General features: G+C 29.7%; 3 protein-coding genes across 5 annotated transcripts in view; 2 read left to right on the top strand and 1 right to left on the bottom strand.

Annotated features, from left to right (window-relative positions):
* Window positions 1-1,122, top strand: part of LOC105367537 (coiled-coil domain-containing protein 6) — a 6,905-nt gene extending 5,783 nt beyond the window's left edge. For 2 of the 3 annotated variants that reach the window (XM_011506281.1, XM_011506280.1), the window contains exons 6-7: window positions 202-365; window positions 864-1,122. In XM_011506281.1, the coding sequence (XP_011504583.1) occupies window positions 202-354 (153 nt within the window). In that variant the 3' untranslated portion in view covers window positions 355-365; window positions 864-1,122. Of the gene's footprint in view, window positions 1-201; window positions 423-863 lie in introns of all 3 variants that reach the window. The other variant, XR_913066.1, reaches the window with a different exon arrangement.
* Window positions 1,123-4,951: 3,829 nt separating this feature from the next.
* On the bottom strand, window positions 4,952-6,305 carry LOC105367535 (tail-anchored protein insertion receptor WRB). The gene is made up of 4 exons (XM_011506278.1): window positions 5,712-6,305; window positions 5,473-5,638; window positions 5,311-5,378; window positions 4,952-5,240 (listed from the first exon to the last, which is right to left on the bottom strand). Exons 1-4 carry the CDS (start codon window positions 5,787-5,789, stop codon window positions 5,049-5,051), a joined length of 504 nt encoding a protein of 167 aa, XP_011504580.1. The 5' UTR covers window positions 5,790-6,305; the 3' UTR covers window positions 4,952-5,048.
* An 81-nt stretch (window positions 6,306-6,386) lies between these two features.
* LOC105367536 (U3 small nucleolar RNA-associated protein 14 homolog B) lies at window positions 6,387-13,578 on the top strand. Its single transcript, XM_011506279.1, has 7 exons — window positions 6,387-6,503; window positions 6,707-6,923; window positions 7,014-7,304; window positions 7,399-7,650; window positions 8,058-8,528; window positions 8,862-9,542; window positions 12,415-13,578. Exons 1-7 carry the CDS (start codon window positions 6,406-6,408, stop codon window positions 13,336-13,338), a joined length of 2,934 nt encoding a protein of 977 aa, XP_011504581.1. The 5' UTR covers window positions 6,387-6,405; the 3' UTR covers window positions 13,339-13,578.
* The last annotated feature ends 583 nt before the right edge of the window (window positions 13,579-14,161 follow it).

Here is a 14,161-nt window from a genome sequence, read left to right as displayed (position 1 = left end):
TCTATTGTACATTGATTAGAGTCGTAAAAGACGAGAAAATTAATGTCATAAATGCTATTGCTCCTTCAAAAACGCAAATAATATAAAAGAAAATTACGTGCGCTTGGTTCATAAATACCGATAATGCCGTTGCTTCATTAAATGTTCGTAACTCAACAACACAAATCGACACAAATAATTATATAAAATAATTAATTTTAGGGTCACATTTTAGCACCATCCAGTAGACGTGCATCGGATAGATTTATTAAACCGGCGATTCCGCCAACAATAGTAAGTCCTGGTGGCCCGTCATTGGGAAATACGCAGGCTAACGCTTCAGGTGCGTGTCCTATGGACATCGCAAAGACTTAAATTGGTTACAAGTAACTATTCTGCCAAGATATTCTTTATATTTTACATGTATAAACTACAATCACAAGGTACTTGCTTTTCTTCCTTAATAATCTTCTCTCTCTCTCTCTCTCTCTCTCTCTCTCTTCTCCTTTGTCCGTATTACACATTGCTTATGAATTGCCATTTTAGTAAGTTAACATTTTATATCTTTTTGCGTTAGTACGTTGTTTATTAATAAATTATTTTATTGCTTTTTGTCAAGGCTAGTTTTGTTTATTATATCTGAATAAAGAATCATAATTATTATTTAAGCTTACGAAATTTTTAGTTTGGCAACTAAGTCTATAACAATTATTGAAATAGGTACAATTAATAACAATCTAACATTGGCTTGATTATATTACTAAATGACTGTGAGTTAAAATAGTTAAAATATTGTAATAGTTAAGGATGGCCGAGCCACGTTATAAATGTTAAGGATGATAATGTCTCTGTAATCATAAAACTTTAATTTTTTTACTTTACAGATTAAATAATATTAAACGAAGCAAGTACCCTGTATGTCACTCTGTATTCTTTCACCCAGAGATATTCTTCATCAAATTCATCCGAGTTACTTCTGCATCTCCAAGTATTTTGAAAATTGAAAAGAAAATAGTGCCACGCGTGCATAATATAAGTGTTTTATTTTTTTTTTTAATTTCAACAAATTTCTCAAGGTATTCGCTTGTTTCGCATCAGTTATTATAAGTAAAGGCTTAATATTTTATAAAGCTTCTGGATAGATTTAATATATATTTTCAAAATACAAATCAACTAAAAATGCTTATTTTCACAATGTAAATGAAGAAGATTTAAAAAAAAAAAAAAAAAAAAAAAATCGAAAAATACAATAAATTGTTTAAACATTTAGATTAGAGCATTATAAAATCAGTATTTATATTTGAAAAGAGGTGTGATTTATTGCGAGTACTTTCAAAGTTTTAGCGACATTGGAGATAAATATCTTTCAAAATTAAAAAGTTCGTTAGATTGAAAATTTTGAGAAATGTCATCATTAGGAATATTTTTTATCCTTAATATTTCTTCTCAAATTTAATAGGCATTGGAAACGCACGTACATTTCGTCAATTTAATGAAGAATTTCTCCTTGTATTTAAAGCTGTTTTAGCTGCTTGAAGCATTCTGTACAGCAATATGAATGTAAAACAGTATTTGTAAGAGTAAACAAATTATTTTGCTCGAAAATTCGTTCTTTGTATTAACGTAAGTTGAAATTTTGCTTTCGGTATCCGATTGGCAGTACTGTGAAAAAAAAAAATATATGCGTATTTTTTCCGTTATATTAAGAGTAGCATATAAATGGGTTTAATAAGGGTTTTTTTTTGTTTTTTTTTGTTTTTTTTTTTTTTTTTTGTTTTTTAAACTATTATAGGTGATACATGATTTTTTTTCTATTTTTTTTCTGTTCTTTTTTTTATTTGTTTTTTGTTTTTGTTTTTGTTGTTGGTGATATCGACTTGAGAACAAAAAGTAAGTCAAAAGTGCGAGCAATACAAGCAGAATAACAAACATTAAAGATATTCCAATGTAGCATGTGAAATGTATCCTTTTGTAACAATTCGTTACAGGAGGGACTAATAATTTACGAGAGTTCCATTAATAATACAGAAAGTATAGTATCGTTCTTATGGAAATTAAAAAGCGCAAAATAATATGTATTTATTGTTCAAGCTAAAAGCATTCGTGATATGTATAATGACTCAATTGACAAAACAAACATGTATCTTATTTACTAAGTACTGATAATAAGAAAATCGACATTTTCTTTAATCAGGTTAACAATATAAGTCTTACTATAAAGTTTCTTTTTAATTTGAAGAAGTTTTTTTTTGTTTTTTGTTTTTTTGTTTACTAAGTTTTTTATTAAGTTGATCGAACGTCGATTTTACAATAAATAATCGATAGCTGGTGCGAAAATTACAGTTATATACTGATTCGTATAAAATGCACCCGAGCTTTTAGATTTGTGATTCCTGCTTTCTATAAATATGAAAGAGAAAAATGATATCACTATGTTGCTTATGCCTTCCATGTAATTCTAATGTCAAAGTTAAGTAAAACGTAAACGGTAAAACTCATAGTGGCCTTGTTGATCACTCCAAAGTGGAATTTTCAAGTAGAGCATTTAAGCAGACATCGAAAAAACCTTTTGAAATATTTGTTCTCTTCGTTTCAAGTGATAAAATTATGCATTTAAAATTATAAAATAAACATTCATAACATTTATTGTTTAATTTTAATCAACTTGTCATTTGTTGTCGCGTTTACCGACTTGTTGATGTGTCATTAAAATGCGCTATCCTTAATATGAATAATATTTGTAAGAAAGCTGGACAACAAATGCAGCTAAAATCGTCACCATGAAATCTTGAAACAAATTTTCATAATTTATTATAAAAGCTTAGTTTGTAGTTTTATTAAAAATTAAAATTATAAAGTATAATTATAAATTTATTCGTTTACTGAAAGAATCTGTATTACCAGATTCTAATGTAACTTCTTGATAATCTCAGTAAATGTGCATCGATGCTTTTAAATGGTTGCAAAAGCTTAGACAGTACTACACCAGCAGGCCTACGAATTTAAATTGAATGAATGGCATTCAGTTCGTATAAATCTAGCACATGACTACATTATGTATATATATATTGGATACATGAAAATCGTGATAAAAATTAAGATAATTAAAATCATATGATTCATTTAAATCTTGCTCTTGGCATTTTAAACAAAGTGTAGAGCGATAAAAATTTAGGTTACTTTATATAGCAGCTTTTGCACAAAGATAAATGATGTTTCGATTCCTACAAGTGAAATAAGGAAAGTATCGTTAATGTCATTCTTAACTATTTCATCGATGTGTGCGTCCGCATGTGTGAATGTCAAATTTTAATAAAGAGTAATGTGTTCATTGTATAGCCAAATGTAATTATGGCTATTTTAAACTGGAAATAAAATGTGCTCTGTTCAAGACTTTACTATTAAACGTTACACATGTAAGTGTAAAGTGTGATGAGTATGTCTACTAATAAAATGGACAAACAATATTGAAAAATTAATTTACAACTACAGCGTTATAACCAGTTTGATGTTACTTAAGTTTCTTTACAGATCCAATTAAAAATTGATTTTTCAAGCATTTTTTTAGTGGACATTTGTAGCAACAGATAATGCCAATAACGATTGTGTGTGAATAATGACTGCATGTATGTGTATGCACTCATCAATTACATTTTTAGTTTATTCGTTATAAAATATACGTGCTAAACTTGTTTTAGAAGATTGTAGCAACTGATACAATTATTTTCAATGAGTTCAAATCAAATTTTACGAACATCCATTGCCTAAATTTAAATAATGTACTACTGTATGTGTATATCAATAGGCAGTTTTAATGAAAAAAATACATTTTAAATGTTAAGCATTGTACAAGTGTTATTAATAAAGATGAAAACGAACAAAATATTACTTACACAAAGACAACTAAGGCGAGTATACAGACGAAGAATATATTAATTTAAAAATTAATATTTTGAGCACATAAGATACAATATTCTAAAATCGTATTCATTCATTTTAAATCGTCATTGTTTGATCGATTCATTTGTTTTTTTTGTTTTTAAAGCTTTTTTCTTTTATCAAATTGATAACACTCGTAATTGGTTGAAGATTTTAGTCGAGTAACGAGCATGTAAAATTCAAAGAAACAAACCTTTTGATTAATGCAATATCCAGACAACGAAAATAATTTAATTACCTCTTACTCATAATGTTTTGATATTATAAATTCTTATTTTATTTTTTCAAATTCATCTTAATTAATAATATTATATTGTTAAAATATTTACAATGTTTTTTTAAGTACCTTTAATTTTTAATATTATAATGACGTACATTATTATCAGTGCTAATATTTCAATTGTTACAAAACTATCGTTTATAAGTAGACAAAATTTTTTTTTCAATACAATGTTATCAATAATATTATGTTTGAGTAATAATTTCATTTTCAAGAAGTGTAATAATTTTTAAATTATTGATGAAAGATCGTTAAGCGAAGAAGAATTATCATTGATATACCTGCTTTTATTGGAGCGTTTTATCTTTATTAGTTACATATTAATGATTTTCACCGTACCAACATTGCTTCATTATTATATTTTTAGGTGAATTATTATAATTGTACAAGACGCTTGTATGTTAGTTTTACGTTCGCATTGTCAATGTAAGATGCAAAGTTATTGTTAATCAAAACGTATGTAAATGTTTCCAATCGCATATTATGTACTTTACTGATGCTTTTTTGAAATACACCATTCTTTTTGCTATTATGTTACGTAATTAATTTTTATAAAGCCTCCATTTTACATAAAAATTATTGCTTGATTATCTCCGATAGTAAATTACCAATTGAGTATTAGTAAACTTTTTAATTCTATGCTGCAATTTAAAAGCATCATCGTTTGCTTTTGCAGAGAAACGTTTGAAATTATTTTTAAGGATAGAATGATAATAATAAACAGTCCATTAGAAGAAATATATTATGTATTTATTTTATATTTCAGACAAATGCGAAAATTGAAAATTGACAATGTTTTATGAATATGCTTTGATTTACATGAATGTGGTGAAATTAATCTCCATATTAATCACGATGTATTAAATTTCAAGTGAGGCAAAATGGACATTTCCATTAGAACAATCCATACAGGCAGAGAAATACAATTATCCACAGACGTCGGCCAACTTAGAAGTTTTTCAACGGGCCACAAATAACCGTTAGGAAAAACAACGACAGGCTCTTTACGATACAAGACCAGTAGAATCGATGTAAAAATACCCTGTTTAAATGAAATTAAAAGAGAAACTTAATATATCGTCGGCCCATTGCACTGACTTTACGATACCTACATTTAAAATACGAATTCCATATGTCCAATATAACCGCAATTTTGATCTTAACGCCAATCGATTATTTACTAAAAAAAAAAGAAACGTTAGAAATGGATTAGTAATTAGAATGCCAATTTGTCCAAAATAATTAAAAATCGACCGTTTAATATAAATAGTTACAGCTCTCTTTAGCTTTATCCTCAAGCTTAATGTACTTTCTTTGCAGCTTCGCATACTTTGCAAACTCATCCACCATAGATATACTACTTATCTCTCGTTTTAGCTCCAATAAATCATTTCGCAATCCTTGATCTTCCTTCGACTCCGAGCAATACCACGCCGTCACCTAAAGTGCAATAATCATTCAAAAATCTACCAGTGCACATTATTATTTAGCAATATTAGTGCGAAATCCAAACACTTGCAAATTTGATGACGATTAATACAAGCAGTTCAACGAAACATCTTAGCGTTGACACAATAAACAAATAAGTCATGGTAATTAAATGGTATTACCAACGCGATATTACAAGCCTTCGTTCACTTTTATTTCGCTATAATCCGCGAGCGGAAGGAATGTAACTTTATTTTTGGCAATCGAAGGTTATGTCACACTAAGGGCTATCTTTGACAAGACAAAAGCTTATATCTCCAATATCGAACGCACAGTTTCAAAATCAATTAAACGTCGATCGGTCGAGCCTTAACGCAAAATTCGAATAATTAATACACATCGGTTTGCCACCTCTCACGCTAATTTACATTTTACATTTTACATTTTGCATGGTAAGGCACTCGTAACCTCAATCCGCGGCGCTTCAATGCGATGGCCAGCAAAACAACGCTAACAATATCCTCACGGCACATTACAACTGGCCCGGCCAATTGAACGTGGCAGGACTACACCGAGCATTGCCCGGATCCTCTCGTTTATATATTATTACGTTCACGTTACACTAGATGCCGGCGGCGGAGTGACGAAGCTGCCAAGGGGCCGAGCGTGACAGCGCCGATTCCTCCTCGTCGAGTCGTCGAGCTTTTGCGCGCTGGCATCGTGAGAGGAGCACGTGCACGGCTACCGCGGCATTTTCCCGAGGCGGCCGATACTTTATAATGAGCGGCTCGGAGTCCAGTTGGGAGAGCGAGGAGGAGATTTCCGGGAACCATTCCCAGCTCTTGGAGGCCGTGCGCCAGCTTGACAAGAGCCAAAGGTATTTCTCGGGGCTTCGTAGGTTATGACGATGCACGATGTCGGTGATGAGCTGGCGGCTGTTAAGTCTTAAATCGTTGATTGCTAATTGAGTCTTCGCGTAGAAAGACGTTTGAGCCGATTTTGTCGGCATTAAGCCTGCGTCGGCATGCTTGATTGATTATTCTAATTTTGCTTAATATTTTATGATTTTGATGACGAAAGGGTCGGGAAGGTCGAGCGCAGCGAGCCGAGCTTGGAAGTTTCGGAATTTCATTTAGTGAAGAGCGATATCGCTAATGAAGATGCTGTTAAGATCGACGAGCTGGCCAAGACGCTTAAAAAGAAGGGTGACTTTGTAGATCTTGGTAAAAAGATCGAGGCTGCAAGAACTAAAGTTAAAGTTTTGGATAAGCCGTTGGAGAAGCCGGCAGCCGAAAGGGTTTTTATGACTTTTTTTCAACGTCTTTAAACGTTCAAATTTTAAGCGATGTAAGTTAATGTTTATATGATAAAAATGTTTGTCATTTAGATAAAACGCGCGGTAGGATTTCAGAATACTAAAACAGATCTTACAAAATGGAGTGGCATAGTCGCCAGAAATCGAACTGCGGCGAGCATCAGTTTCCCATTGAGCCAATCTTCTATGAAACTGGAGCCGAGCGATGAATATTTGGGGCGATTTCGTATACAGTCGGAATTGGAGAAAAAACTGGCAGAGATTGAGCCTGAAAAAAAGCCGGAGGAAAAGGATGCGTTTCCATTAACTTTACAAGAAATTATAGAAAGAAGAAGGGAAGCTGCTAAGCTTAGGGCCCAAGAGGTAAAGAATGTTTATAAACTTATCGTGACGAGCCTTTAATATCTCCAAGACCCATTATCCCCATGACCATAATTGAAAATATGATTTCTTACAGAGCTACAAAGTGGCAAAAGCTCACAGACAAAACAAAATAAAGAGTAAAAAGTTCCATAGGATACAAAGGAAGGAAAAAATTAAACAAACGATGAAGGAATTTGAGGAATTACAGAAAACCGATCCACAAGCAGCTTTAGAGAAATTAGACCAATTAGATAAAACGAGAGCCGAAGAGCGTATGACTCTAAGACATAAAAGTACCGGACAATGGGCAAAAAATAAACAAGTTAGAGCTAAATATGATAAAGAGGTAAATAGAGCGTTTTTGCCTTATCGTTTGTAAATAATTCATTGTTAACGAAAAGTGTCGATTAAGACTTGCATTTCTTATTACCTTATAAAATTCAAAATTTAATATATATGGAATAATATCATTTTGATTTTTATCTTTGGTATTCGTATAGTATTAATATAAAATATGTATATTGCAAAAAAAAAAAAAAAAAAAAAAAAAAAACAAAAAAAAAACAGAAAAAAGATCGATGATTATATAAACATGTTAATTGATATTTTTTTACGTTTACCTACATTTCCATAAACGTGTTAAAAATTTTAGCAACTTTAACAAATTCTACTATTGGATAAAAAATATTGCCAAAAATTTTCATTTATTGTCATATGTTATGTTACTTATTCGTTGATGTTTGTTTATAATAGAGTCGTCAAGTATTGGCCCAACAATTATCGATCAGTAGGGAACTAACTCAAAAAGTAAAAAAGGATGATAGCGATGAAGATAGTGACGATCAACCAGTACATTTACCAAATAACGATAAGGAAAATCCTTGGCTAAATACAATGAGTACTCAGCCTGAAATTGACGACTTTGTAAGTCGTTATCGAAAATTTTATGATGCACAAAAGACATCAGAAAAAAAACAAAGTAATATTTCAAAAAATACTAATGGTAACGAAAATACGGTTCAAAATAATATTTCAGAAGATAATATTAACAATGAAAGGATTATTAATAATAATGTGAAGAAAGTATTTGAAGAACCGGAAATGGAAGATGTTTGTAAAAGTAGAAATCCCGTAGAAAAGATTATCGAAGAAAATTTTCCGAACGAAAACGGATTTGGCAAACCCGATAACGCTAAGAGATTTTGTAGCCAAGACAAAACTCACGTTAAAAAAAAACCTACTCAGCGTGAAATAGATGACTCTGTAAGTCTTAAGACATCGGGAAAAAATCAAAATAGTATTAATGAAAATACAACCAAAAAAAAACCTAAAATGAAAAAAATTAATGAAAAGAAGAGTCATAATAGCATTTCGGAAAATAGTACCAATCATAATATGAAGGAAATATTCGAAGAATCGGAAATACAAGATTCAGCCGAGAGTAAAAATCCTGTTGAAAAAATTATTAAAGGAAATTTACCCAAGGAAAATGAATTTCGTAAATCTGATAAGGCAAGTCAATCTTCTAGTCAAGATCAAACTGGCATTATAAAAAAGAAACGAGAAAAAAAAGTAGTCAAAACCCCAAATGCCAAGCTTAAGACGAATTTAAATAAAACTTTAAAGAAAGTTGCAAAGACGAAAGGGATTAAAATTAAAGCTGGAACATCGAATTGGTTTATTAGTCCAATTGAATCAGAAAAAAAGATATCCAACGATATTAAAAGAATCGATATCGATGAAATCTTTGATACTCTCGAGAATAAGGTACAACTAAAAGTAACGAAGAAACTCTCCAAAATGAAAAACTTGCTCAACAAAGAAATAAAAAAAGAAAATGTAAAGAAAAGCAAAAGAAAAAGAGGAAACGAGGACTCGACCAATGATGTTGAGCAGCTTGGTTTGAAGGGCCAAAGAAATGTCAAACCAATAATCAATAAACCCATCGAAGAAACGACGAATTTTCAACCGTCTAATAAAAATTCAGGATCCGATGGAATAAATGATACAAATGATTTTAATAGTAATGTAATGCAGCCAACGAAGAAAGTAGAAATTGATCCTAATAAATTTATGAATGTGAAACCAGTACACGTGAAAACTATGTTACCCGACGACATTGCCGGGGACGAAGATGCTCTTGACGACAGTGAATACGAAGATCAACAACAAATAATAAGTGAAGCCTTTGCCGATGATGACGTAGTAGATGAATTCCAAAGAGAAAAAGACCAAGAGGTAAATCAACTTAATTATTTATAAAAACTTTCAAGAATTATATTTAGTTTTTTGTTTAAGCTTTAAATAGTAATTTTTAAATGTTATTTATGGCCCGATTTGATTTAAGCAAAATATACATACATCTACATCTAACGGTTAAAAAATAAAAATCTAGAAAATTTTTTTATCTCCTTTTAAATGAAATTGCAGTAGAAACAATTTACTATGATAAATTATAAAATAAAACAAGCAAAATACGAGGCATTTTTAACATTATACACATATAAGTTTGTTTTATTAACGTACGAATTACTAACAGAGAAAGCAAGCATTATTAAATATTATTAATTATTTATGTATTAAAGCAATGTATTTTACGATTACAAATTTTAAAGGACGTAAGGAGAATAAAATGAGTCTAAAATGTTTTTGCTCTCATATTTCTTGAAAAAAGAAAATATATAAAAGAAATTTTTCTAAATAATTATTCTTAGTTTAGATAGTTCAATTAATACATTGTAAAATTACCGTATTAAAAGTACATGTTGCTGCATTTTATATTTAAAATCAATAAAACAGAGTAAATCATTGACATATAATTAAATTAAAAATATAATTAAATTATTTAGTTTTGTTTATAATGTGGTTATTATAATTTTTGCAAATAAATATATTCGTCGCTATACTTCTTGCGTTATTAATTAGCTAAATATAGTTGAGCGAATCGTTAAATTAAAAACCTCTATGATTATAATTAGAGGGCATTATGACATAAATTTGCTATAATATTTAATTAAATCGCCGTTAGTACAGTATTCAATCTCCTAATATTAGAGTTATAAAGAAAAATTATTATGAAAGTTCTATTATCGTTTATTAAGTGGAACAATACATTTTACACTTCCATTAGTTTAATTTTATACTTTACCGTAACTGTATTTAAATTATATTTAGTTTATTTTCCTTCTTCTTTTTTTTTTTTTTTTATTTTTTAGTTTTTTGTTTACGGAAATTGAAATTTTCTACCGTTCACCTATAAAATATACTTAAATCTTATACTTTCAATGCTGGTCTATTTATTAATAAAAAGTAAACAATTTACAGGATAAGTCTCAAATTTATTAACTTATTTTATAAATGCATCATTATTAGACGTTTTAAAAAGAAAAATTGAATCCTAAATTACCCCTTACGAGTAATCCATTTAGATTTAATGTACTTTCTAAAGAAAAAAGTAATTTTCTTTTAATTAAATTAAAATAGAAGAAAACTGAAAACGGAAGCTATCTAACGTAAATCTTTGCATTAAAAATAATGTAAACAGATTGTCAAAATCTCAATACAATCTAAAATCATTAAATAAAAAGTATAATGTATATTCAAATTTATTCACGCCGTAGATCACATTTATGACAAAAAAAGTTTGAACAATCTTCTGCAATAGTAATTTGGAAATAGTATATTTTACATTTAATGTAAACTTTGATAAAGAATAAATATTTATCCGTTTGTAAATTATATGAAAGTGTAAATTATGTAAGATTAGTAAGAACGAACGATAAATTTCACGATTATCAAGAATTGGTATTTGCTGAATTATTCGTATGACACAAATTTTTTATTATGTATATATATATAATGTTAATAATCCATTTAAATTCAAAGTTATTATTAATATTACACAATACATGATAATTATCAATAAAATTGTAAGAAACATTCATTTATAACATAAAAGAAATTATATATATATATTTATTTAAACAGATTCTAATATATGCATTTTGTAAATTTTTAAATATAGAAAATTAAATTCTGTTAATGTAAATCTATATTTTAAAATTAATTTTACGTTAATTTTATTAAAATTATTCATTATTGTTAATGGGATAACAATAGATCATTGGAAATTATAATTCATTGATTGACTGCTAAGGTGTACCGAAAATGTAAAGAATAAAAATACTTAAATCTACATAAAATACCGAAATTATTAGCTCATTTTTTTTTCCAGTTTTTACGTGGATTTATTAAATTATATCATATTATTACATATTAAATGATGACAAAAACTAATTTACTTTGTAGGTGTTGTATTTTTAAATAATATTAATGGTACATTTAGGATGAATTTTTATAATTTACCGTTTTGTTAATTTCTTCCCATTGTTTATATTCTTAATTTTTGCAATGTTCATGTATTCTTGTAAATATTCTTTTTATATACGTATTTAGTTATCTCTTGAATAATATTAAAATTTCCTTATATTGTTATAACATAAAACTGTTTACTAAATATAACAAACATAGCAAACTTTGACGTAAATTATGAAAATATTTTATTTATTGTATTGTAGTATAAAAATTAGATTAGATTAAATGATAGAAAAAATAAATTTTCTTTAGATATCTTAAATTTTTATCAAATACGTTCAGTGCAGAAAATATGTTAACCGTTTCAAAATATCTATCATTTTATAAACATATTTTGCAACAAATATCTGTAACTAAAACACATTGTTTATTAAGAAATTGTTTACTTATCAATTAACTAAAGACTTTACATCCGCAATCATAGTTAAAACTATTTTTGCTATTAGTTTTGCTTAAAAATTTTAACGTGATTATCTTCTATACAATGTACTTGTAGATTATTAAATGAAAACGATTGTTGACGAAATGTCATATAGAAATTCAACATTATATATTTTGTTTTAGCTATTTAAACGCACAAACTTTATTATAATAAGAATAATCGGTTTTTGAAATTGTTATTGAGCGCAATTGCTTGCGCGAAGGTTTCTTCCGCTTTCTATAAAATACCAGGAAGCGAGCGACAATTTATATTTCCAGTTATATCATTTTTTGCCTTCTTCCTTTTTTCTGAAAGATAAAGAAGAGTCAGCCGGAAAACATCGATCTACAACTTCCTGGATGGGGTAGTTGGGGTGGCAAGAACATCAAACCGTCGACTCGAAAGAAGCGTCGGTTTTTAATTAAAATGCCGAAACCGCCACCGCGCCGGGACGAAAACAAGGGCGACGTCGTCATCATCGAGGAGAAGTGCCCAAAGATTGGGAAACACCTTGTGAGCGAGTTGCCCTTTCCCTTCACCAGCGTTCAGGACTTCGAAGCGAGCATAAGGGCGCCGCTGGGTCGTGACTTTGTTCCCGAGAAAACGTTCAGTAAGATCACCCAGCCCGCGGTGAAGACAAAGATGGGCAAAGTTATCGAGCCCATGAGCACTGATGCGCTCATTAGCGTAAGTAATGCAAGGAAGATCAAGATGGAGCTACAGAAGAAGGAGAAAAAGAAGCTGAAGAGGCTGACGGGCCCGGCAAAGCTCGAAGATCGAAAGGTTCTTAATGGTGTGAAGAAACCGAAGCAAAAGAAAGGAAAGGATGCGCAGATAATGAAGAGGACGAAGCAGAAGAAACAAAGGAGTCCTAGTATCCCGAGGACTCAGAAACAGAAGAAACAACGGAATCCTAACACCTTGAAGAAGACGACGGAGCAGAAGGAACAAAAAGCTTCTAACACATCGAAGAAGACGACGGAGCGGAAGGAACAAAAAGCTTCTAACACATCGAAGAAGACGACGGTGCAGAAGGAACAAAAAATTCCTAATACCTCGAAGAAGACGGAGCAGAGTAAACAAAGGAGTCCCAATATCTCGAAGAGGACGAAGCAGTCGAATAGCCAGAGAAACAAAACGCAGTCTGGTAGAATCGTGAAGAAAAGTGGACAGAAGAATGGCGCTAAAAGGAGCTTGAAAAAAGTGGAACAGAAAAAGATTATCGCGCCAGCTTCGTAAAATCGAAACTTAAGCAGTGATCGATCGTGCTTAAATTGACATAATTCGCGTGTACATAATGGGAGTGCAAAATATTTTTTTATAAAACTGTATTAATAATTGTTCATACAACTCGCAATATCTAATTAATACTTAATGCTCAGTTTAACGTTCAATGAAACATTGGTTCATGTTTTCTAATTTTTATATTAATACTGATAAATGATAATATTGTCGATTAGAGTTATGAGTAATTAAATGAAGTTTTGAAATTACTTGAAAACAAAAAAATTTAATCATTATTGTTCATTAAATAAAAGATTGTTTTATAAGCAATTTTTATTTCACGATTACTGAGATAGGAAGTTAAGATGTATAGTTCAAAATATGTAATTTTTTCATCTAGTATACATTAATAAAAATTTTTTGCATTTTTTCTTTCCCTTTAATGCATTATATCAGTTTAATAATATTATGACAAAGTAGAAAATTTTTTAACCTCCCTGAAGTTAACACAAGATTAGAAGGAATTTTATTCATACATAAACAACATGTTTACCATTTTCTTTGAGACATTGTTTTTCATCAATTATTAAAATTAGCAATGCAAGTGAAGTCTTATTATTTGTCCTTAAACACAAAACATGAGTAGGAAGAAACAAATTTATTTACTTCTGATTCAGCGCGACAATTAAGTTACGCAAGTTACGCTTAAAAGTGATTTTTACCATCCCTACTAATAGTTACTAATGAAGAAAGTGTTAAAAAAATAATATATATATATATATATATATATATATATATAATATACATATACATACATACATACACACGATAAATAGAC

This window comes from Ceratosolen solmsi, unplaced genomic scaffold (genome assembly GCF_000503995.2).
Source record: "Ceratosolen solmsi marchali unplaced genomic scaffold, CerSol_1.0 scaffold7, whole genome shotgun sequence".
Lineage (NCBI taxonomy): Eukaryota > Metazoa > Arthropoda > Insecta > Hymenoptera > Agaonidae > Ceratosolen > Ceratosolen solmsi.
This window is presented reverse-complemented; position numbering and strand designations above follow the sequence as displayed.